This window comes from Mesitornis unicolor, unplaced genomic scaffold, assembly GCF_000695765.1.
Source record: "Mesitornis unicolor isolate BGI_N332 unplaced genomic scaffold, ASM69576v1 scaffold1733, whole genome shotgun sequence".
Classification (NCBI taxonomy): Eukaryota; Metazoa; Chordata; class Aves; order Mesitornithiformes; family Mesitornithidae; genus Mesitornis; species Mesitornis unicolor.
This window is the reverse complement of record NW_010173791.1, coordinates 67,548-91,596: the sequence shown is the minus strand read 5'-3', so window position 1 is coordinate 91,596 and position 24,049 is coordinate 67,548. Positions and strand designations below refer to the sequence as shown.

At 41.0% G+C, this 24,049-nt stretch overlaps 1 protein-coding gene across 1 annotated transcript; it reads left to right on the top strand.

Annotated features, from left to right (window-relative positions):
* Window positions 1-3,203: 3,203 nt before the first annotated feature.
* TGFB2 (transforming growth factor, beta 2) lies at window positions 3,204-24,049 on the top strand (the record flags this gene model as incomplete). The annotated part of the gene is made up of 6 exons (XM_010180826.1): window positions 3,204-3,428; window positions 18,118-18,250; window positions 18,367-18,477; window positions 20,868-21,042; window positions 21,596-21,749; window positions 23,612-24,049. Coding segments are annotated over 6 exons (957 nt in total), but the record flags the coding sequence as incomplete, so codon positions are not given.

The following is a 24,049-nucleotide window of genomic DNA, read 5'->3' as shown; positions in this document are numbered from 1 at the left end:
AGCAGGCTACGGGGAGAAGGAGGGATGCTGCCTTCACCTTGTCCAACTGCGTTTTATAACTCGTCTCAACTGTACTGTGGTGATTGTGATTATGATTATTACAGCTGGAAGTCTTCAGTTTTTTGAGCGTTGAATCAATGAATAATCTAAAGATGATAAAAATGGAGTCTTGCATTGCATTTACTATTCCTTCTCTCCAAAACAAAAGAAATCTGTGTTTTCTTAGCTACAGGAAACGTATTGATATAGTTCCACTCATTAATGATAATCATTCAAACAATACTTAAGGAGTCTAGTTTGCAAAGGGTAACTGTGTTTGCAGACTTAGTCAGAGTCATTGGCGTCTACTGGAGTCACTGGGCCAAAACCAGAGGGGCGTCCAAAGGTATACAACTGAGTCTGAGTTGATGCAACTGTCAGGTTAAGGTGGAGTCACAAAGAGAGATAAATTGCAGCATCTGAAATCACTTAAAGGCTAATCCAAAACCTTGTAGACTCCATAGGGTTCTTTCCATTCCTTTAAAGAGAGTTGCAAGTCTCAATTCTTCGTCTTAGTGTTGATTAATTTTCACATAAACCCCAATTCTGCAGTCAGCCATTCTTTTTCAGAGGAAGGGTTCTAACTAATAAACCTACTTTTTTTTTAGCTGTCCATGAATTATGCCTTTTCCTGAGTTGACTTCCTGTGGATACTGTCGTGAATGATGGAATATAGAAATCAGATTTCTTATGTGGGTTTTTGCAAGATACTAAACTATCTTATAAGAGAGATGAAACTTCTGTAAGGCAGGGAAGTGTGGGACACCCACCACTTATTCATGGTGGGTGTCTCACACCTGCCTTCCAGTGGAGGGTAAATACTTATTCACTGTGTATACAAATGCACATATGCAAACACAAAAACATGCACACTGAAAAAGTATTCCTTGTCTATCTTCTTTCTGTATGAGAGAAAAAATGTAAATGCAGAGATGTTTCAGGTAAGTCTGTTCAGATACATGTTCACAGATTTGTAATATACAGTATCTAAAATATAGAAACTGAAAAGAAAGACTACAAGTATAGCACAAGAAAGTTCTAGACATAAGTTAAAAGTTAAATATAAATCAAACTGAGAAATAGGACTTTTCAATCTGGACTAAAGTCAAGATGGACAGGGTTTGTCTATGCCAGGGCAAGTGGCTGGCTGCTAGTTTGACTTGTCCACAGGGAATGAAATGGTAGGTTGATGCCTCAAATAAATGACAGGGAAGAACAACTTACAGCTCATCCTGGAAGCATCAATCTTAAATATACATATGATTATGTCAAAATATATTCCTAGTAGAATTAGGTTTGGCTGAAGAACAAGTAGTAGTCTTGGAGTTTCCTATAGCGGAAAATAAATTTCTCTCTTAAATTTGGATATAATCGCTGAACTGAGTAGCTTTTGTAAGAATTTGCAAAAAGTATCAAAATTAAGATCATTTCATAAAGTTAAGCTTTTCTCAGGACACCTTCATTTGGTATTTTGAGAGAGACCAGTAGTAATGCATTGCACATGGGAGAGAGGAGCAGTTCTGGTGTGAGGATAGTTTGTATCCATTTTTCTTTGAGTTCTCTGCAAGATTCCAGCCAGCTTTCTGTCAGTAAGACTGAGAGACAAGAACACTGATCATGATGCTTTGGGGTTTTTTTGAGCATTGCAGATGTGAAAATTTGAGAGTCTTTTTTTGTTTGTTTCTTTAATTAAGTGGGATCTTAAGGGAGCCTGGATTTGGCTTTCCCATCTCTTTACATAGAAATGATAATTTGTGTGTATTATATCTATTAAGAATTAGGTATTTTCCCAAAGAAGGTACTTTATTCGATTGATAGATGCCTATATTAATGTCCTGGATAGCTGAAGGAGGCAATGGAGCAGGAGGCCTTCCTGAGATTTCAGATAAGGTCTGCGTCTTTCATGGGTTCTGAACTGCTCAGCTCCCTAATGTCGAGTGTGTCATCTCCTGCCACTGCATGACAAATCCTGAGCTATGTGACTAGTGGGAAAACTTTGTGTTTTGTAATTATTATTTGAAGTCCTCCTGCTGACATGGCCCCAGGGAGGCCTGTGAGCTTTGCTTCCTCAGCTGAAAATTCCCCCACACACCCCTTACAAATACAATTTTCCTCTTTCTCCAGTTTTCACACTGTAAGAGAAGAGGAAACCTTTCCTTCAATTTGAACGGAAATTTTTATCAGGACCTTTGAGTCATCGCGACTCCTCTTGGAGTTTGGCGCTGCAGTTTGCAGCAGGCCAAACCAGGCAGCAGGGCAAGAGGGTGTCGCGCACAGGATGATAGCCGGGGACAGGGAGGGAGGGAGGTCAAGGGCACCACTTGTGGGTTTTTCTTTGTGCTGCTGGCCAGTATGGGTGGAAAGGCCTCCGATGATTGCTGAACTCTTTCAAGTAACTCAGGTCTGTAGAAGTGCTTGGCAGCTTAGCATCAGTCAGGGTTTACCTCGGAGAAGAAGAAAAATACTATTTTGAAACCTAAACTGATACCTTTAATACTGTTACTGAAGGCTTGAGTCTGTTTTTCTGTTTTTTTTCTACTTTCCCCCAGTATATAGTGAGAAGTGGTTACATTTATAGCTTTTACTGCTTCCAAGTGGTCAAAATTAATGTAATTCTGTTTATAAAGTCAACTATCTGCTTGCCTTTTCCCTCCCTTTCTTCTTCCTCTTCTCTTCTTGCTCTTGTCACTATAATCAGAATGAATATTTTGTTCCAATAAAATCCTTTAATAACTAAATATGAAACAAATTCTGAAGCTGGCTAATTTACACTCTGTTTTCTGGGGGGAAATGGGCTTCAGAGAACATACGGATCAGATGAGTTGCTGTTATTTGTCATCTTAGTGGATCCCTATGAACTCTGTGCAAGTCTGAAAGCATTTGCCAGATACCAACTATTGTCATTTTTTCCCAATTTATAAGCATCTGGTATTTTCCCTCAGTGTGTTGAAAGAGGGTAGGTTTAAATGCATGACCTGAAACAGAGTTGGAAGGAGTTGTTAATCCCTACTAATACGGTATTTCCATAATCAAACACATTTGGGGTTGTTTTGGTTTTGTTTTATTTTTTTTTTAATTAAATTGTTAATAATATTAAATTGGGCATTGAAAACTGAATCATGCTACAGATATTTCCCTTACTGAGGCTTTCTGGTATTACACAGTTTGAAGGAACAGTGTGTTTTGTCATTAAAAAAAAATTAAAATCATACGGCCTTCTTGCAGATGCCATCCCACCAAGCTATTACAGCCTTTACTTCCGAATCGTCAGATTTGATGTCTCAGCGATGGAGAAGAATGCTTCCAACTTGGTGAAGGCTGAGTTCAGGGTCTTCCGCCTGCAGAACTCCAAGGCACGAGTCTCGGAGCAGCGGATAGAGCTGTACCAGGTATGGTGGCACCTCGCACGCGTCAGCTCCCAGTCTTTTTGCAGCAAACCCCTTGTACCTGTCTAGTAGGTGGAACAAACCATGGGGAGAAGTGGCTGAGTTCTGTCTTCCCAAAGTAGCATCTTGTTTCCTATGCCTTTCATAGCATGGGAAATGTGCAAACTTTTTCTAGCAGTTGTGCCTCAGGACTCCAGAGTTTCAGCATATAAGTGACAGAGCAAGACATCAAATAAGTCATCCCCAGGATCTCTGTCTCCCATCACCTGGCCTGTACTGCAGTTTACATGGAAGTCAAACTCCTTTCTCTGGCCTGTGTTCAGGAGAAGCCTGTTAACTGTTTCTCACAGAAATAGCTTTGTTAATAACTGAGTTTCAAAGCTTAGCAGCTTCAGTCCTGGCTTCTGTATAGTACACTAGGGGTTCAGGTAAGGGAGTGAATAATTCAGGGATTGAAAAGTGAGGAAGAGAATGACCCCAAGACTCTCTCACTCCTGAGAGTTGATAAGACTGATGTCATTTAGTCTTTAAAGACTTTGAAGCCATTAAAGTCACTTACATAGAGTCTATATATTTGTGCAAAGATTGTCTAGAGCATATTTCATCTAAAGTATAGTTTATTTTACCAAGAAACACAGCAACCAAAAGAGTTGCTCCCAGCAGTTTCATACTCACGGTTGTTCCAGCAACTCAGGAATTGTTCTGCTGAAAGTCCTTCCAGATAGGATACCACCTTGTGAAAGTGTATTGAGCCCCTCTTTGGCTTTGTTCTTGCTGCCTTTATTAGCTATGCCTGAGCACTGTCCTGGGTTTGTAGATTCAGTGAGTGCAAATTTGAGTTAGTCTTCTCCCTCACTTCTGACATTCACCTTTTCCTGCCTGGTCTGGTCAAGTGCAAGCAAAATTCGGAGCAGAGAGGGGGAAATTTGGCTTCACCATCTTGCTGAAGTGACAGTATAAGCCAAACTTAGAGACTGACTGAACTGTTTAGACATTGTTTAAACATAGGAGAAGCATGATTCCCAGTTGAATGTGGTTGAGGTCTGCAGGTGGTCACTGGGTGCTTGGCTTCATGACTGCAACCTGGCTGCCTTCCTTTCCAAGGACAGGTTGACAGAAAAGTTGATTAAATATGTCTTTTGTTAAAAGAGAAAGCAAGGAATCTTTAATGAGAGTCACTGGTGTCATCTATATATAACAGCTGTCACAGAGAATTACACTATGAATCCCTGTGATATTGCCACACCAGCCTGTTGAAATGATTGTATGTTCTGGCTTGATCTCACTGTTCAGACATCCTAAAAGGAGTTGATGTTATCACTGGGCTTTCTGTTGCTCTGCTTTTGAGAGCTGTTAGTCAGCCTCCTGAAAGAAGTACAGCTGTGGTTGCCCAAGCTCGGTTCATTGCCTTTCCATGTTTGAGAAATGTGGGACACAAAGGGTTCAGTGGAGGTAGGGAAGAAACAGCCTTTGCTTGCTGGGATTTTGCCTTGTGCTGAGAAACAGCTGGAGTTTATTTGAGAGAGCCTGACTCCAGCAAGCCTGTGACCATAGAAATGACTGACACCTGCATCCAGGGTAGGTATTTGGGTCCTTTAGATAAATATATATATAGCTGGTGAGAAAGGCAGTTTCTTTTTTAGGCTGGGTGGGGTATACTGAGTGAAGTGTTAGGTGAGTAATGAGTGCAGGTTATTGTAGGATTAGGATTTTTCTCCACCAAGTAACAGGCAAGCCAGAGGCAGTGAGTTCGGAGTGTGTGTTTGTGCCAGGCATATTTTAGGCATGTTACTTTACTCTTTTGCCTGTAGAGAGGCAAACTGTCTCTGGAGCATTTCCCTTGCAGAGTGTCTATTAAAATGATGAAAGCTGCCTGTTAGTTCCTCTCTCTGCTTTACTTCTTACAGGCTTCTGTAGCCGCCTGCTGGTTGTTCCCCTCTCCCCCCACCCCACCCCTGTCTTTGGTTGTATTTATTTCTTGCAATCTTGTATGCAACTCTCCCCAAAATCTCGTATGGAGGTACTAGCTCTGTGAAGGCCAGTCTGAACTGTATGGGTTCCTTGCCAGCAGCTCTACTGCAGGAGCATTAGAATTCCCTAAATACTTCTGCTTCTAATCTCCATTGCAACACATGATGTTAGCATGCAACGTTTAACAGGAAAATCAAAAGCAGGGAGAAATTGAAGAGGAAGGACCAATGATCCTTATGGATTCCTTCCAACTTGAGATATTCTGTGATTCTATGATGTATAGTAGGACAGTGTTATAGAAAGCACCCTAAAACTTGGTATATGAATTTTAAAAATTAGAAAGAAGAAAATCTAAGCAACTGAAGGAGAGGAAGGATGAGCAGAAGACATTGGTGCCACAGTGATGCTAGAGGAGCTCCAGGGCTGCGTACTGATAGATTGATAGTGCAGACAGGGGTGTCTAGCAGTGGAGGAACATACAGACATGGGAGGTAAAAAGGGAGAATGAGGAAGATGCTCATTTCAGTGACAGTGGGAGAGGCCTATAACTTCTGTGAGGGCTGAAAACTTACTTGGGTTTCATTGCTTCCAGCATGAAAAGCCATGCATGCAGAGCAAGCCTAGCAGAGATTTCTGGTGGAGTCAGCATGTGCAGCCACAACTCCTCCTCCATGCATAAGCACTGCTTCCTGTCTTGTGAGATGTGTACTAGGCTTGCCAAGGCTGTTGTGCCCAGAAGGAACATTATGGTTTTTCATCTTGCATAAGCAATATTTAATTATTAGAGTGTTGGTTTTTTTTTTCCTTCCACCAAGTTTCGGGTTGCCTTATGTTTTGCTTTGTTGAGGAGATCTTTTTGATGAGGGTTTCTGACGTTCCTCTCATACCTGCAGTTTCAGGTAATGGTTGTTCCTTTGTCCCCTCATCTCTCAGTCAAGCAGGAAGAGAGGTGCAGAAGTCTTCTTGAGAGAAGCAGAGCTCTCTTGTTGTGGTTCACTGGGAAAGTGGCCATCCCTGAACACATGCAAGACTACTAACTGCTCTCCAAGAGCTCTCTGGTTTAGTCCAGTGACAGTTAAGTAGTAGTATATATACCACTGGTGCAAAAGGGACAATATTAGTCTGAAGGACTATTTTAAGAACAGCTAGAGACAGATGTGCAGGGTAAATGGAAAAATTAAGCAAGCAGAATATAAATATTTTGTTTCTCCTCCTGATTCTTTCTTCGTGTGGTCCTCTGACCTTACAGATCTACCCCTTAAGATGAAAAAAGAAATGCAAGACTGCACCTTTTCAGCTAAGCTTTCCTCGGGCTATACTTGGCTCCCTTTTCCAAACCACATCAGAAAAGGGACTTTGTGTTTTCCTGCGGCCCTTGTTTGCACTGACTCCAGGGAGGCAGTCTGGGGCTGCTTTGCCTAGTGAGCCAGGGTCGTGGCCCCTCACTCCCAGCTCCCGGCACAGCAGCAGCTGGACACTGTTCCAACGTCAGAGGCAAGGTTGGAGCAGAGAGTACCCCATTGTATTTATGCTGGGAGTGAGTGGCTGTGGGTCTGCTGCCCTCCAGGTTTCTCCAGGCAGTAGGTCCTGAAGATTCATTTTCATGGAGGTGCTCTGGATGCATCCGCAAAGCCAGTGGGCAAGTGGTAATCCCTAAGAGCAGAAACAGTTTCTTTTATGTCTGTTTTCACCCAGAATACTTTTAGTATTTAAGGGTTAGTCAGCCACATCTGTGTGTTCCTGTGGAGATGGGAGGTATGGTGCACATTTTAAGTAGTCTTAGAATGGAAAATAATAAAACTCATAGAAGTAGGAATTAAGTTTCTCTTATAAGGCTGGTATAAAAGCTTCTGTCTCTTCTCAGCTCTGGTTAAGTGAAGCCACAGAGTATTAAATTCTTTAAAGGCACTGTCTTTTCTGTTGTTTCTTCTGCCTGAAGGTGAGGGTTAGTCTGCTGGTGATGCTGCTGATTATCAGCACATTGTTGAGTGGGAAGCCAGAAGGAAGGAAGGAAGGAAGGAAGTGGCCGAGACCTCAGATGAAGTGAGCACTCTTTCACACTTCTCCTTCCACTGCGCCACGTTCACACAAAGCACTTCTCAACATGCACCGAGACTTCAGAAAATACTAAGAGGATAAAGTACTTCTGGGGAAGGAAAGAGGAATAATATTAAATAAACAAGTTTTAGCATCCTCCAGTGGCCTTTGCTATGTTTTTAAAGATTTAGGCCAAATGCAGGCTTTATTGGAATTTGATCAGATAAAACTCAGTTGTTATGGGAATGTCTTTGTACATCAGTTTTTTTGCCTGCTTTGAAGACTTCATCACATCTTTCTTTTATTAAGGTGCTTCTGTATTTATGAATAAAGTCCCTGCACTCTTCAAAAAAAAAGCTTGTCTTTTATGAATAAGCATTCCAAAAAATAAATAGGCACCACCGCAAAGCTGGACAAGTGGAAACCCTTGCAGGGCGAAAAGCCATCGTTCAGAAAGTATTGTGGTATTGTTTTTAAGGTATTTTTATTATGTACAGACGGTCAAACAATAGCAAGTAATAATTACTTCCTATGGAAGCAGTGCCATGTTTTGTTAACACATCATAAAGTATCACGAAAAATGCAGCTGAAGTGCTGGTTTTTATCGTCATTGTTATCTGAGGCTGCCATGAGTGTGGGTACCTGAGAGCCTGCAGATGGAGGAGGAACTAACATGGGACATATCAGAGCACGGGGCTGGAGCAAATGAATGGTGCCAGGTTAAAGCCCGGGGGAGAGATTGGATTGCAATGAAGAATTTGAAGCAAGCAGGAGCAGACCTTTGGTCTTTCCATGTTGGGGTGGGCCTGGTCCATGCCGAGGGCTCCTGTGGAGCTTGCTGACGATTTAGGAAGAACTGTCTGCCCTCCAGGCAGTGGTAAACCCCATTTTTTAAGAGCATCTCTCCCTGCTTGGAGGTATGAGGAGGGAGATGCTGTGGAACATATTACCCCATTATGAGTCAGATTTAAATTTAAACCACAGTCAGTTGTTCAAATACTTTCAATTCAGACAGTGTTTTGTCTTGTTTTTCAGTTAGGGAATATGTTTAGAGTGAGCTACTGTAGATTTGGGCCAAATCTCTGCAGTGCAAATCTGAGGCAATTTACACTGACTGCAACAGAGCTACTCCAGGCTGATCTCCGTATAATCAGGAGCAGAGGGGCTTTGCTCTATTTTCTTGCCAAAAAGTGCCGTCTCTAATGCCACGGAAGAAAATACCAGGAAGCAGGATTTGTGGCTGTGAGCTGGCGCAGGATGTCTGTATTACAGATATCACCTAGGGCATTTGATTTTAATTGACTGCCATCGCTCTGACCCACATCTGAAGTAGTATGTTTGGATCTCAGAGTTTATATATTGCTGTCATGAAACCAGACTCGTGATCTGAAAGGTTACAAGCTTCTATTAAATCGCAAACATGCAATGCTCTTTGAAGTGCCAAACTCAGTATAGTGGACCTAATAACTTTCTACTCTGCCAGCTTCCTCTTCCCTCTCTGACTGCCTCAGCAACAGCTCAGGACCAGAGGAAGTTAATTTGCAGTGTATATTAATCAAATTGCTGCTTTCTCGTTGTTCCTTTTTCTTTTGGTTCCAAATACTGTATCCTCTACAAAAAAAAAGTCAGTATGCTGGAGACCATGTACAGAGTACCTTTGGCAAGTACTTTGTGAGCGTGGGTGAGGGGAAGTATTTATCACTGTGTCATATTCACTGCGATTTGAGAGCTTATCTCAGATGGAGTCACCTCTTGCCAGAAACAGAGCAGTTATTGTAGACAACTTGAAGAAGCTACCATTAGCTACTGGCACAAGCCAGTGTGTACTCCCAGCTTGGCACTGCCATGTGGGGCACTGAGCTGGTAGACAGATTTATTGCCATTTACAGTGCATTATGGAGAGCATAAGAATGCAGAACATGGGTCAGAAAACAGCCGCTGGGTTTGGGGTTCTGCTCTTTGGGCTATAGTATGATGGGTTAGTCAAGCCCATGTTACACTGACACAAGCAAGTTTTAACCAAGCACCACACTGTGGTAGTTGCTGGACTGAGGAGCATCAGGTTGGCTTGCTGGCCTTGCGCTAGGGAGCCCATTGAAGGGGCGAAGGCGATATTGCTGCTTTGGGGAGGTATAGGAAACAAAGTGAGGCTTTGTTAGAGAGAGGCCTATATGAAGAAGAACAGATGTTGGAAGAAAATGGATGAGGATGGAAGTGGTTTGGGTGGAAACCTGAAGGTGGTGGGAAGAGAAAACCACAAGGAAAATGGTAACTTATGGAGAACAACGCAGGCAAGAGGAAGGGAAGACAGAGGAGTGACTTGCAGTTGAAGACAGCATCTTAGAAGAAGCAGTAGGTCCAGATAGCAAAGAAAGTTGCATCCCAAAATGTTGCACTAAAATGCATCTGAACATGAGATATGGCTATCAGGGACAGGACCGAGGAAGATGAAGGGCTTGGGAGACCTGTGCTTAAAGGGGAGATGAACACAGGAGTACCCTGCAGGATCTATGGGATTTGGCTAGAAGTCAGGAGAACCCACTCTGGTTCTGTTGACTTTGGCTCCTCTTTGTTGATATTTTAATAAAACATAATGTGCCTCTGGCAAGTTAAAGCTAAATGCTAGATAAGTTTACAGGATTTTTTTGTTTTGCTTCATTTTATATAAAATCTTCCTTTGGAGCTATTTTAAAATCTCCTAAACAGCAGGAAATTGCACTCAATATTTCAGAATCTTCCAGGAGAAGGACCCCAGACCCTCCATTCTTGTTTATTGCTTATACAATGGAGAGTCTTCCTGCCTGCTTAAGCATAAATCAGACTGAAAGGCCTCAGGGCAGCATCCCCAACTTACACTGCACATGTATTTTCAGTGGCAGGAGGAAGGCCCTGCTTGGGGATCATATGGAGAGGAAATCCCTTCTCAGGATGCATTCTCTTCCCAGAGCTCATCCCCTAACCACAGAGCGATGCAATGGGTCAGTCACAGTGATTCCATGACATACTTGACTTCCCCTCCCTTTTTGACCTGCTTTTGCCGCTCATCTTTTTACCCTCCTTGCACTTCACCCTCTTTTACCTTTAAGCGAGCAACAGCCAACACTGTAAGAGAATCCTATTGCGGCTGTAGCCCATTGAGATATAAAAGGGGTTGGGTTATGTGCGCAATATGTTATTTTTATTTGCGAGTTTGCATGAAGAACGTGTCTGGCAAGTTCCAAGCAGATGGATCAGAAAGCTATGGTGGTTGTTTTTTTTTAAACTTTGGCAAGTACTCTATACCTTTGTATTTTGGCAGGAGCTCTGCATCTCATATACTGGTCTCGAAATATCCTACCCTAAGTTTGAGCCTGATTCAGAGACCTTTGCAAGTAATGGAAAGACTTTCATTGATAAGCAGGGGGGGTGTAAAGCCCTTTTAACTCTGTAACACCGAAGGCAGTCTGAATCACTCTTTTGCAGAAGTGGTTACAAGAAGAGCTTGAAAATTCACACTTAGAATTTTTGAAGAAATACACAGTCTCTTGCACTAGTAGTGATAAGAAGTGGCTAAGATTTTGATAGACAGTAGATTCCCAGTTATCTGACAAAAGGTGCTATGTGGACTTTGCATTTTAAAACATGTTCTCACATTTAATGAATAAGAAACTGGAGAGTTTTGCAACAGAATCAAGGAGTTGCTTATCCTAGTGCCCAGGATAGGATCAAAGACCTTAAACTCAGGGAGTGAGAAAGGATTGAGAATTAGCATGGTCATTTTTTAACTTTCAGCTTCTGAAAAGCATGGATGAAGTCCCTTAGTGCTGTCTGGGGAGACCTTTGAAATCTGGAACCAGGCAGTGAGTGAGTCTTTCAGTAGGATGAACAGTACATAAGAACTTAGAAACCACAAGCAGCTGCATATGCAGACCTTGGGAATCTGGTTATTCCACTGCAGAGGGTTAGACTGGAGTCCCCTGCAGGTTTCTTCTACTTCAGAAGAGGTTATCCTAAACGGCAGTTTTCAGCCATGTTGTTGTGCATAGCTGAACTTATCTCTGCTCTGATGTTAACCAGCATTAGCACATCATTTACCACTGGATCTCATTGTTTGGGCTTATTTATTTCAAGCTTACAAGTACACGTCAGGTTATTTCCATTATTTTAAAAGGCCCTTGAAGTTCCAATGGAAACCATGGAGAGTGACTGATAAGTAAGAGAAAGATTAGTGAGCCTGCCAAGTTGTAATACACAAGAACATCACAGGAGTCTGAAATGACAGAAGAGAAGGGAAGGAAGGAAGTTATCAGGGAACCAACAGCATCTGGAAGGAGGAGATCAGACAGTCCAGAATGAGTTGAGAGGAAAAACAGATTAATAGCAGGTTTTTAAAAGAAAATGCCATATTTACTGCTATTCAGTGATTGTGGAACCTATGCTGGCTGACAGCAGTGACCATCCCAAGTTCCGAGGCAATGCAGCAGACAGGATAGATGTTTTTAAGTGGCCATATGATCTTATTATTATGTTTTGAAAGTTCATCAATTCATTTTAAGAAACTGTAAGATGCCAAAAACATTTCCTGACAGTTGGTGACTGTAGCCCAGCTATAAAATGCCCTTGTCGTTGCTAAAGCTTGGCTTTTGGTGTATGCCTAGGGTTTTCTTGGCTGCAGCAGATGTATGTCATCGATGCATCAGCCTGCGGATCATCACTGCTGAAATACATTTAGTTTTTGTTTGTTTGCTTGCTGGGGAGGTGATGAATTTATTAGCCAAAACTATTCCACTGTAAATTATAATTAATTGTAGTTTTCCTCTTCTTCTGCATCTTATTGTGGTAACTATAGGACACTAGAAGCAGTTATTGGCTAATCATCAAATCTGAAATAACCTAAGCAAGTTGCTGGTCTGGAGCTCTAGTTATTTGAAAGAACCAGTGTGTCTTTCTGTCAATTTTTTTTCCTTTTCTGTGTGTAATGAGTCATGAATACAGGCTGTTCTGGCATCTGCTCTCAGTGGTTATTATCTATAATACATACACTAATGCGTTCATTCAGTTATTGCTTTAGCTGCCTATATATGAGAAGGGGAGTAGGCAAAGGAAAATTTGAGCAAACTAATTGCATTTCTATTAACAGTGTCTTGGGTTTTGGAGATTTTTTGGTTTTGTTTTTGAACCAGTATAATTACACTGACACCAAATGCTGCTGCTCTGCTTATATCAGCCTCTGATATGCTCCATTTTTTTAAAGAAGCCATGTTTCTGCTAATTTTGCAAACAGTCTGCTTTGTTTGTTATTGTGAATTACATGATGTTCTCAGTGGACTTTACAGTTTATAAAATACAGACGAAGACAATCCTTGTCCTTATGTTTAAATTCAGAAATGTGTGATAGTTACTTGAGAGTATAAACATGTGTGCATATAAATAAACACTTTAATCCTCCAGCATTCTAATGATGATTTCAGCTACTGGATACTTAAATGTTAAAAAAATATATCAGCTAATGCTCTCTAGTTGATCTAGAAATAAGCATAGCAGGTGGCAGAAGTTATTTAGAGATCAACTGGCTTCTCATTCTTCAGAAACCAGTTTGTGACAAAACTAAATCTTTTCACTGCTGAATGCCCTGCTCATGGTGATTCGGGATATGTGTCCAAGATATCACCATGGTCTGACCTCCTCTAATGGACAAGAAGGAGCACAGACAAACCTCTGACAGCAGAGCAGAGGGTCTCCCCCTGAAGACTGAGCAGAATGTCTTTACAGAACCAATGAAGAGCAAATTTCAACAGGACTAATAAAATATCAGAAATCTGGCAGGCGTGATGAGGGTGGCATGTGAGTGCTGTCATCACCAAGATCCCCAAGTGGGCTTTCTAAACATGTGTAGCTGTACAAGCAAGAGCAATACTTTGTTTGCATCTGACTGCTTCATGAGCCCTTTCCTGGAATTAACTGCATTATTATTATGTTCGCGTGTTTGTTTTGCCTTGATCTCCTGGCAGTAGCTGCATGTATGTGATACCTAGAGATCCTTCATGGGTATTTGTAAGATAATTTTTCCCCAGGTGTTTTTAGAAGGGTCAGAATAGGACAAAAATTGATGAGGGGTTAGCAGTACTCCTGGAAAAAGATTGCTAGAAGCTAGGGCTGAAGTGTGCGAGATACTTTATCAAGAAGAGATTAACAAGTATTTTGGCTATATACTTTCCTGCTAGAGGGAGAAATATTGTACAAGAAGAGGGTAGACAAAAACCAAATTGTTCTTAGAATTTACAGCATTGCTACTGAATGCAAATTACTCTGTACTATTCAATACTACATCACATACTGTGATCATATGCATATGTTCCCTGCACAATCCCTTATTAGAAAAGACAGCATTCCATTATCAGTCACAGAATCACACAGAATCACAGAATATTAGGAGTTGGAAGGGACCTTGAAAGATTATCCAGTCCAACCCCCCTGCCAAAGCAGGATCACCTAGAGGAGGTCACACAGGAACACATCCAGGCAGGTTTTGAATATCTGCAGAGGAGACTCCACAACCTCTCTGGGCAGCCTGTTCCAGTGCTCTGTCACCCTCACAGTAAAAAATTTTTTCCTCATGTCCACATGGAACCTCCTTTGCTCCAGCTTGTACCCACTGCCCCTTGTCCTATCATTGGACATCAGAGAGAAGAGCCTGGCTCCTTCCTCCTGACACTCACCCTTTATAAATTTACCAGCATTAATGATGTCACCCCTCAGTCTCCTGAGGCCAAATGAACAGACACACGGGGAAGAACATCCTCATATGTGTTACGTATACATCCTCATACAATTAAGTATAATTTAGAGTGTAATAGGCTAATAAAGTCATCACCTCCGCAGCGAGCAAACAAGCAAACAAAAACTGAATGAGTTTCAGCAGTGATGGTACACAGGCTGATGCATCAGTTACATACATCTGCTGCATCCTCATGTCAGAAGCTGCAGAGTTTTTGCACAAACAGAATTTTGAGTTTGTTGATTTTGAGCTTTCACTCACATATGTGAAGGTTTGCGTGCTTGCACCTGCATGCTTGCAATTGATGTGCGTTGTCAGCTGCTTGTGCATGCAGGTGTTTAAATGTGTCGCTTGCAAGTGAGCGGGTTGAGGTTGTGTGTGTGGAAACTCTGCTCCTGCTCATGCAAGGGATTGAATCTGTCATCTCTACATGCAGGTGGTGATGCACAGTTCTCTCCCACCCTGAAAGCCCTTGCCATCCATGTCACAGCCCACAAATATACGAAACTCTGCCTCTTTAAGAGGTTGTGTCTGGTGCCAGAAAGAAATGAGAAAGGATTAAAGAGGAAGTTTAACTCAGTCTTCCTTCTCTCCTGTGTTGTTTTTTTTTTCCCCTTGTCTTCTGTTAATATTTTTAGTGCACTGAAAACTCTTTTGCACAAAGGCCTTCTGCCTTTTAGGCTCCTGCAGATACACGTTGTGAAGTAATATTTCTGATAACAGTGTTTTATGTGGTTGTAATGGGCTAAGCATAAAGGTACGGCAGTGCTTATAGGCATGGCAAGGCAATGTTTATAGGTAAAGGTAATATCACTTCTAAGACCAATCAGTGTAGTTGGAAAAAGTAGACAAACGTTCAAGCATGAAAACTGCAAGGCACAGAAAAGGCTTTTCTTCTTTCTTTGCAACTAAGGTAGTTGATCTGCTAGGAAGAAAGTACAGAAAATACTGAAAGAAGTTTTTCAATGGGAATATAGGCTTGAGGGTGTATCGGAAAAAAAAGTGTGTGTTCCTGATGGAGAAGGTGAGACCAGAAATACAGTGCAAACTACAAAGAAGCAAACCAAAGGGGGAAAATGGCAGAGAAAACTAAAATCCTTATCTTATATAATAGTTTCTGGAAGACTCATTTGAAGAGTATATTTTAGCTGTAAAAATTTCTGATAGATTCCTACAAAGAGGCCATTTTTCTTTAGCACCTTGCAATTGCTTCAGTGTGTGTGGAAATGCAGGATGCAGTGTAGGAAAAGAAATGAAGAGTCCTTCATCAGGTTATTTTGTGGGAGGGGATAGAGAATCTCCTCTGGATTTGAGGATACGGCCTAGGATTTTATCACCCATTAATTTTCCACACTTGCAAAGATGTAGCAGAAAAAGAAGGAAAAAATGCAAATGGTGATGCTAGAAGAAAGTATTCTTGCTTACAAGTAACCAGGTTGTTAGGGTCATACCTCACCGTAACACTATAAAGCTACTTAGTCAATCCAGGACAAGGAGATTGAAGCAGATGTGCTAATTTCACTGAATATGGCGCTCATCACAGCCTTTTGCTTAGGAACCACTAGTGCCCCTTTAACCCATGTTTTCAATTGTGGAAATTATGCCATACTTAGTTTGTGACTTTTTAGCTCATTCTTCATAATTTTCTTCCTGAACGTGCAGCATAAACAACATGGAGAGAAGCCTTACTTTCAGATACCATAGTATGGATATTATCTAGCTCTTTTAATCCATAGTGTCCATCCTGTCCCACAGGGTCCTACAGTTCTGAAACCTGCAAACACTTTTCTTGTGATTCAGTTCATTGGTGATGATGGAAGTACCATTGTATACACGCAGTGATGATTTCTTGTACTTTTACAAACACCTTTCATGCCAGGTACACACTGCCAGCTCTCAACTTTGTCTTTTGGTAGCAATGGGACTGGGATAAAGACATTTTATTTTGGATACCAAGGCACAGCTGAGTCTTCAGAACGTATTTAAGACCAATTATAGTTAACATCACGAGATTGCTTTTGGCACATTGCTTACTTTTAGATCCTTACATCACTGCCAAAACTGAGGTATGCAGTTTCTGGAGTCCTTGGAAAGATATGACTGTGCAGAAAGGAAGAGAAATGAGCCAAATTCTTGTGTCCCATTTGCCTCACGTACCCCCTGCATCCCCCCTAGCCCCAACACATCTTTGCAGAATGACAGCTGCATTACATCCTCAGAAACACTTTGAGTTGACCTGATAAAGACCAAAGGGAAGGCAAAGTTATAAGTGTAGTTCTCTGGGACTTTCCCAGCATTGATTACTGATTCTCTCATCCCTCTGGCATTTCTGAGCAATGGTAGTTCCCTTGCTGCTGCCAGACTCTCTGTAAACAGTTGTTCCATCACTTTGTTTGAAGATTGCCTCATAAAAAAGGAGCCCCAGTGTTTAATGTTTGAGTGCCCTCCATTTCTGGTGGAGAACTCACCATCGCCTAGTAGGGGCACTTGCTAATTTTCTGGACTTGAACCAGCATCTTCTCATGTCTTTTTGCTAAATGTGTTGATCAGAAAGAAGCCAAAGAGCTTGTCATGCTGCTGTTCTTCTCATAAGACAAATGTTATTGTGGGAGCTGCACTGCCTTTGAGAGGACCAGCACTCCCTTGAGACTGCACATGTTGGACAGAATGTGGCCTTTTCAAGTATGCTTTTCTGTTTAATTATGAAAAGCTTAATTTTATAATGATGACATAATCTCACACCTCTTTTGAAATGTTTTTCTTTACATGTATTATTCAGTTTCATTATTGTATTTTTCTTATTCTAGCAGAGTGTGCTAGATGTCAGGTTGGTCTGGCAGGAGAAAACAATGAGACATTGTCAGTTATTCATTTAGAGATGGACTTGGATGGTTAAAGAGAGGAAGAACCCAAACCAATATATGTCGCACAGCTGACATGCCAAAAGTTACAAAGTGATGTTATCATGTGATATCTTGATTGGAGTTGACTTAACATTGCATGGCATTCCAGCTTCCTGCATTGCAAAACTATCAACATAGTGGGAAACCAGAAACCTTTTAGCAGCCAAAAGTCTGGTTGTTTTCTTCCTAGAGTTAGTGTAAATAATAGCAGACTATGCTTGCATGTGGGAAAGCACTCGCTGAATTGTTTAGATAGGAGGAAGACTGTGGGCAGTTGAAATTCTAGGCATGCAGTGCTGTGTCTTGGAAGGGAGAGGCTGAAGGTTTTTTGTACAGGTATATTTTTATTGCACGCTTTGCTGAAACTTTTGACACAAATACAAATACAGCTGGCATCAAAGTTGGATGAAAGCAGCATTGCCTGTTTCACAAATCCATGTGTGGTCATGATTCACACCAGGCTGTCTCTGCATGTCCCAGGTTACCTGTATAGACAGTAACTTTTCTCTGTTCAGTGTGTGACCAGTACTTGAAGTCAGAGGGAAGGCTGGAAGCATTAATAAGGCAATACCATACAGATTTAGTTATAGGTGAGCAATATAATATCTTCAGTATACAGACTACATTGTACAGGCTTTACTTTAGCATTGATATCATGCTCTAACCAGTGTAAGTATTACTGAAAAAGGTAAAATAGCCTCTTTTGATGTTTTAGTTATGGTGGTCTCTGACCGCTTGTGTTGCAGGACACGTTTTCAGGGCAGTCTTTCCATGTGATTTCTCTTAGGAAGGAATAAGTGATGGTATGTTTTGCTTGGGAACATAAGCTGATTTCATTAGGGTATTTTTATATCACCTTCTTTTCCCCATGCACCCTAAGAAAATTCTTTCTGAAAATGTGCCCGAATGTACATCTGCTGCATAGAGGTTTGAGCTGTAATAGTTTCTTCTGCTATTTTATGATGTTGGTGGTTTTTAATAAAAAACCTGGTAAATGTTAACATGTATTTGTTGTTTCTTGCAGGTTCTAAAATCTAAAGAATTATCATCACCAGGACAGCGCTACATCGACAGCAAAGTAGTTAAAACAAGAGCTGAAGGAGAATGGTTGTCTTTTGATGTCACTGAGGCTGTACATGAGTGGCTTCATCACAGAGGTGACAAGTGCTCTTTGCCTTCACTCCTGCCCCAGCTGTTCCTCCATTAAGTCAGCAGTATTTCAGGGTCATTCCATGTGTAAAAACCAACTCCACTTACTTTTATGTTTTTGCAGACAGGAACCTTGGATTTAAGATAAGCTTGCACTGTCCGTGCTGCACCTTCGTGCCTTCCAATAATTATATCATCCCAAATAAAAGCGAGGAGCTTGAAGCAAGATTTGCAGGTAATGAAAGAAAAAAAAATGAAAAAATGTTATGGTCCTTAGTAATTGTGAAGGGAAACAAAGAGCCATTACTCTAAATTGCCTTCAACTGGTTGAAAACTTGGTCATTTGAGAACCTTGATTGTCAGCAGGTAGGAACTGGTATTGAAGGCACAAGGGTAAAACAGAATCAGCTGAACTATTCTAAAACCAGATGGCATGACTAAGTTGTCTCATTCCATGCCTGCAGCTTTGATGTCCATAAGTGTCTGTGTTACAGTTTGCAGCATGAACACTGCATGTATGTTAAATTTTGAATGCAGTGAAGGCTGTTGCACAGGAGACCATCTGCTGTATGTCTTCAAAATAAGCCCTTTGATTGCCGTCCATCCTAGCACTAATAATGGTTCAAGCTTGGTAGAGAAGGGTACTGCTGGAAATTCAGATTAGGATGGTGTTTGGCACATGTATAAGCTGCTTGCAGTAGATATGTGTGTGAGCATGGTGCATTTCATAAGTGTTAGAGACAACAGTACTTGTCATGCAAATTTCCAAAGTATAGGTAAGGCTAGAGTTGGCTGCTTGCTTACAGAAGGATCGTGCTGTGTCCTCACTGAGTAGAAAGGGTCCCAGGCTTGTAAGTACCCGCACACGTGCTTCCAGCTCTTCAGGCACACTAAATATCTCCAGCTGTTTTGGTTTTTGTTGGGTTTTTGGTTTTTGTTTTTGTGGGTTTTTGTTTTGGTTGGTTGGTTGGTTTTTGGTTTGGGGTTTTTGTTTGTTTTGTTTGTTTTTGTGGTTTGTTGTTTTGGGGTTTTTTGGTGTGTTTTTTGATTATTTTTTTCTGGTCATATCAGTAATATTTAAAATTACTCTGAACAATGGCATCAGTTGCTTTGGTAAGAGCTGAACAATAGGTGCCAGGCTCGTATCAATGTCCTACAGTGTTTTGCTGCCAGTGCACTGTGGGTTGAAGAAACAGCAATGATGTTCTTGTCCACGTGTTCCTACTTCCAGCAGTGGAAGTCTGGTTCCGAGGTGAAGTCAAGAGGACTACATTACTTAACATTGATTATCTCTGTATATCTACACTGGCACATAGAGTTTATTGTAACCTATTGGTATATTAGTTACACAAAGTATTTTTTATGCTTACAGCTTGGTAAAAACTTAAAAATTGGATTGAGTGGGCGTTAAAAAATAAACAACAGTGTGTGGTTAGGGTTGTGGATATATGTGCTTCTTATGGACAGCAGACAAGGTGAATATATCAAGGTCACATAAGCTCCCTTGTGTTTTTAAGCCATTGAAGTTTCAGTTTCAAAAAGGGAAATATTACTTAGTCGACTGTTATTGTTATCATCCGCTAGTACCTATAAAACTATGGCTATATTAGAACCAACCCAAATTCTGTTTAGACGGTTCTCATTTATTAAAGGAAGTAATGATTTGGTTAATTTCTTTTCCAAGGATTTTGGCTATATTCTTTATCAAGTATTAAGTTTTTCTAACCATTGTTTCTCTTCATTGGAATTTTTTCTCTAAGTAAATACGTGTACTGTACTTATGATTAAAGCCGTTGTGTGTGTATTATTTAAAAAATTGTTAGTATGGTATCTGGTCGCTGTAATTGCAACTGTTACAAAAAGAAAAGTGTATCTTCTTAAATAGTAGTATCTGGTTCAGGAGGTTAATTTTCAAAAGGTTGTTAGCAACAGGCATAACAAAAGCCATTAAGGCAGTTAGTGTTTCAAGAGAAAATACAAAAGGCAAGGTTGTTGTTTGCCACTTCAAGAAGAAATATTTTGATCAATGTCCTTGCCATGACCATACTAAAGAAGCGGCTAGATTAACTGATTTTCTGGGAAAAATTAGCACATGTAAAGAAACTGCCAATGGGAGACAGAGAATTTAAAAGTGGTATATTTAAAAGAGGTAGATGCGATGAAGAAAACTAATAGGATAGAAGTAAGTAGTGGGAAATGCAAATGAAGTATCCAGAGCTACTTTAATGGTGTCACGAGGTTTTAAAAGGTACGTAGCTGTTAAAGAATGGGAATACTGCACAGTGTGAAGCAGCAAAAGCATCACTGCTTGGGACATTTGAAACTAAGCAGCACAGAAGTAAGGGACCTAATATGTCTTTTCCAATATTAATTTCAACAGTTTTTGTAAATGTGCTGAAGTGCCATTAAATGGCTGTGAATGCGGGAGGGCTGATATGATAGATACATAAAAACTGTGAATATCTTTGATATCTCAAGTTGAAATTTGCCTCCACTTCCCCAGTATACATGTTCAGCTGACACCATCATTGCCCAGTTTCTGAGAGAATATTTTTAAGAGAGAGTTTATTTAATTTGTGAAGAAAAAGCAACACAATGTTTATCACCAAAATGTATTTTTTGAAGGTATTGATGACTACACATATTCCAGTGGTGATGTGAAAGCTTTAAAGTCCAATAGGAAAAAATACAGTGGGAAGACCCCACATCTCCTGCTAATGTTATTACCCTCCTACAGACTTGAGTCGCAACAGCCCAGTCGGCGGAAGAAGCGTGCTCTAGATGCTGCCTATTGTTTTAGGTAACTATGCATCCATATCCAGTTTATTTACATAGTAGTACCAGTCTGTGAGGTGTAATGCAGTTGCTTTTCATGTTTCTTTAAGGTTGGCATTTATGCAGAGCGCAGTCCCTCATTCACACCATCAATAGGGTCTGTGTGCCACAGGTATCCGCCCAGCGCTCTCCAATCCCACAGAGAGAGTGTCAGATGAGGAAGGTTATGGCCTTAGAAAACAGAGGCTTAGTTCCGTCTGGGATGATTCCCAGATCTGTCAGCCCCATAATTACACTGTGCTCACCTCCTCACAAAGGCCACTCGGTAGGACCTGGAGAAAAATACCAATCCTCTAGGGAAACTGTTAGCTTTGTCTGTATAAGCAAGTTCTGCCATGTCTAAGCATCTGATTTCAGTTACAGTATAAGTTACTATTGCTGTGATTTGGTTGTGAATTTCTGGGACTCTGACTTGCCTGCCTGTAAAACATCACTCAGGAAGCAAGCAATTGGATTATATTTATTCCCTGTGTTGTCTTTGTTATGACCAATGTGTTTCTCTCTATTTTATTTCCCAGGAACGTGCAGGATAATTGTTGTCTGCGCCCACTTTATATTGACTTCAAGAGGGATCTTGGCTGGAAATGGATTCATGAACCTAAAGGATATCATGCTAATTTCTGTGCAGGAGCCTGTCCATATTTATGGAGCTCAGATACTCAGCACAGCAGAGTAAGTAATGATTTTGCTAATTTTCAGCTTCTATTTTATAACTGCTGGATGAAATACATTTCTAGGACTAATCAGCACCCATGCTCAAAACTTGTATTTGTTATCTCAGTAATTTAGAATTATGAACTTGCACATGACCTCAAGCTGGTGTTGAAGCAGTAGAAATGTATTGGCCCAGAGTTTGTTTTTTTTTAATTTGTTCATTGATATGGCATATGGATGGATTGAATGCTTTTTGTGAATGTGAGCATGGCATAGCTTTGGGAGGCTGCCTGGGAAGGGATCTTTCGTTATAGAGCATGAGCGAATGATGGCACAATGAGTTTGGTTAGTAATGACACAGAGAGAGACACTATCAGAGTAACAAAAAGGCTGAGACATACCACCTGATTATCACCTACTCTTACGACCTGCCATTTTTCATTGCTTCTGATATGCTGCCATACTGAATTTCATGAAAATGTACTGAAAGATATGCTGCTTCTACTTCAAAAGAGATATTCATTCTTGTACTTCGAAAATTTATATGCGAAGGAGAAACCTTGTCCCTGGGATACCAAAGAACTGATAGTCGTCTGAGATGGGACCTTTTATTTTAGGGATTAGATGTGGTATTTTAGCCAACTGCCTTAGGATGAGTAGTATTCTGCTGTGAAGAACTTATTTCTCTCAACTGTCAATAAGTATGTCTAGACAGTAAAGGCAAAAGCAGTTGTCATAAAGTAAGAATTTCACCCTCAGGTCCATACTAAGAATTATGTCTCCCCATTTTCAAGCCTCTTAAAATACCAGATCAAAATCAGCCAGCAGGGAGAACTCTTCATGTCTAAGGGGCAGCTTGCTTTGGCTTTGGTCTGTAAAGCCATGGTAGCATGTTCTTCCTGAACTTACAGAGCCAGGTGTAGGTATCCTCAGTAGCTGTCACTGTCTGTGGCATTGTACTATTAGCAGTGTCAGCAGGCAGAGGTATAAATAAGGTAAGTATGTTTCCATGCTGTTGTGGAGTAGTAGTGTACACAGTTCCGAGCAGCACTTGTTTTTAAAGGAAAGAGGAAGAATAACTGTCATGGTCACAAATATGTGGTTTGGATAGTTGCTGAAGGAGTCAAAAGTTGCTTAGTAAAGTGTCAGTGGTGTTGTCCTGAACAGATCTTCTGTCTCTCAGAGCTGCAAATGTTGTGTTGAAGTTCTAGGAAAAGGTCACTTGGTGTTTGGCTAACACATTAATGGCATCCTCAGAAATACCTATGCATCATCAGTGGGTAACCCTACATACTTCCCTTGCGGAGAACCATGCCTATGAATCCAACGTGACATAAAGCACCAGCTCTGCAAACTTCAGCGCAGCTCATTCTCAACAGGAGTAAGGGCAGTTCTAGTCCTGGTGCCTGTGGAGTGGCAGTAATGGACTTCGTACAATGTAGCCAGAGAGGAAAAGCAGAGGAGTTCTTATGCTCTGAAGGACTCTCTTCTCCCTTTGGTGCGCTTGTGTACCCAAAATCCTGCAACAGCAAATGGCAGTCTGAAGACACAGATGAAAAGTTTTCTGTTTCTCATTTCTGTATCGATATAGTATGTCTGTTTATTCAAAGGGCTACACTTTCAAGGCAGACTCCAGGCATGTACCTGTTTTGAGGTTCAGGACTGTATGAATAAAGTCTTAGGAAACTCAGGCAGATTGTGACACCAGATTGAACTGGAGAAGCATAAAACATACTAAAATCCAAGAATGTTTGTACTGCTTTCATTGGGCTTTCTCTCAGGCACTGTGGGAGGAAGTGATGCAGAAAGGAATTTGCTCTGCAGTGGCAGGAAGGCAGAGGTAGCTGACTTAATCTCTCTTTTTTCCTTTCTCCTTCTAGGTACTCAGCTTGTATAACACAATAAATCCAGAAGCTTCTGCCTCTCCATGCTGCGTGTCCCAGGATTTGGAACCCCTCACCATCCTCTATTACATTGGCAAAACACCCAAAATCGAACAGCTGTCCAACATGATCGTAAAGTCTTGCAAGTGCAGCTAAAGGATACCCCTGAAACAGCATGATGTGTGTATATGAAAAAAAATATCCAAGGAAAAAAAGAAAGAGAGAGTGAGAAGGAAAGCAAGGAAAATGAAAACCCAGGCTCATCAGTGTTAAAAGAAAAAAAAAAGAAAAAAAAGCGGTACTAGTCTGAACTGTTTGAAAGTTTGTTTTGTTTTGTTTTGTTTTTAAACTGGCATCTGAAGCAAAACATTGAAGGCCTTTATCCTACATTTCACCTACACATAGTGTGAGATAGGCAAGAAGCAAAGTTAAAGG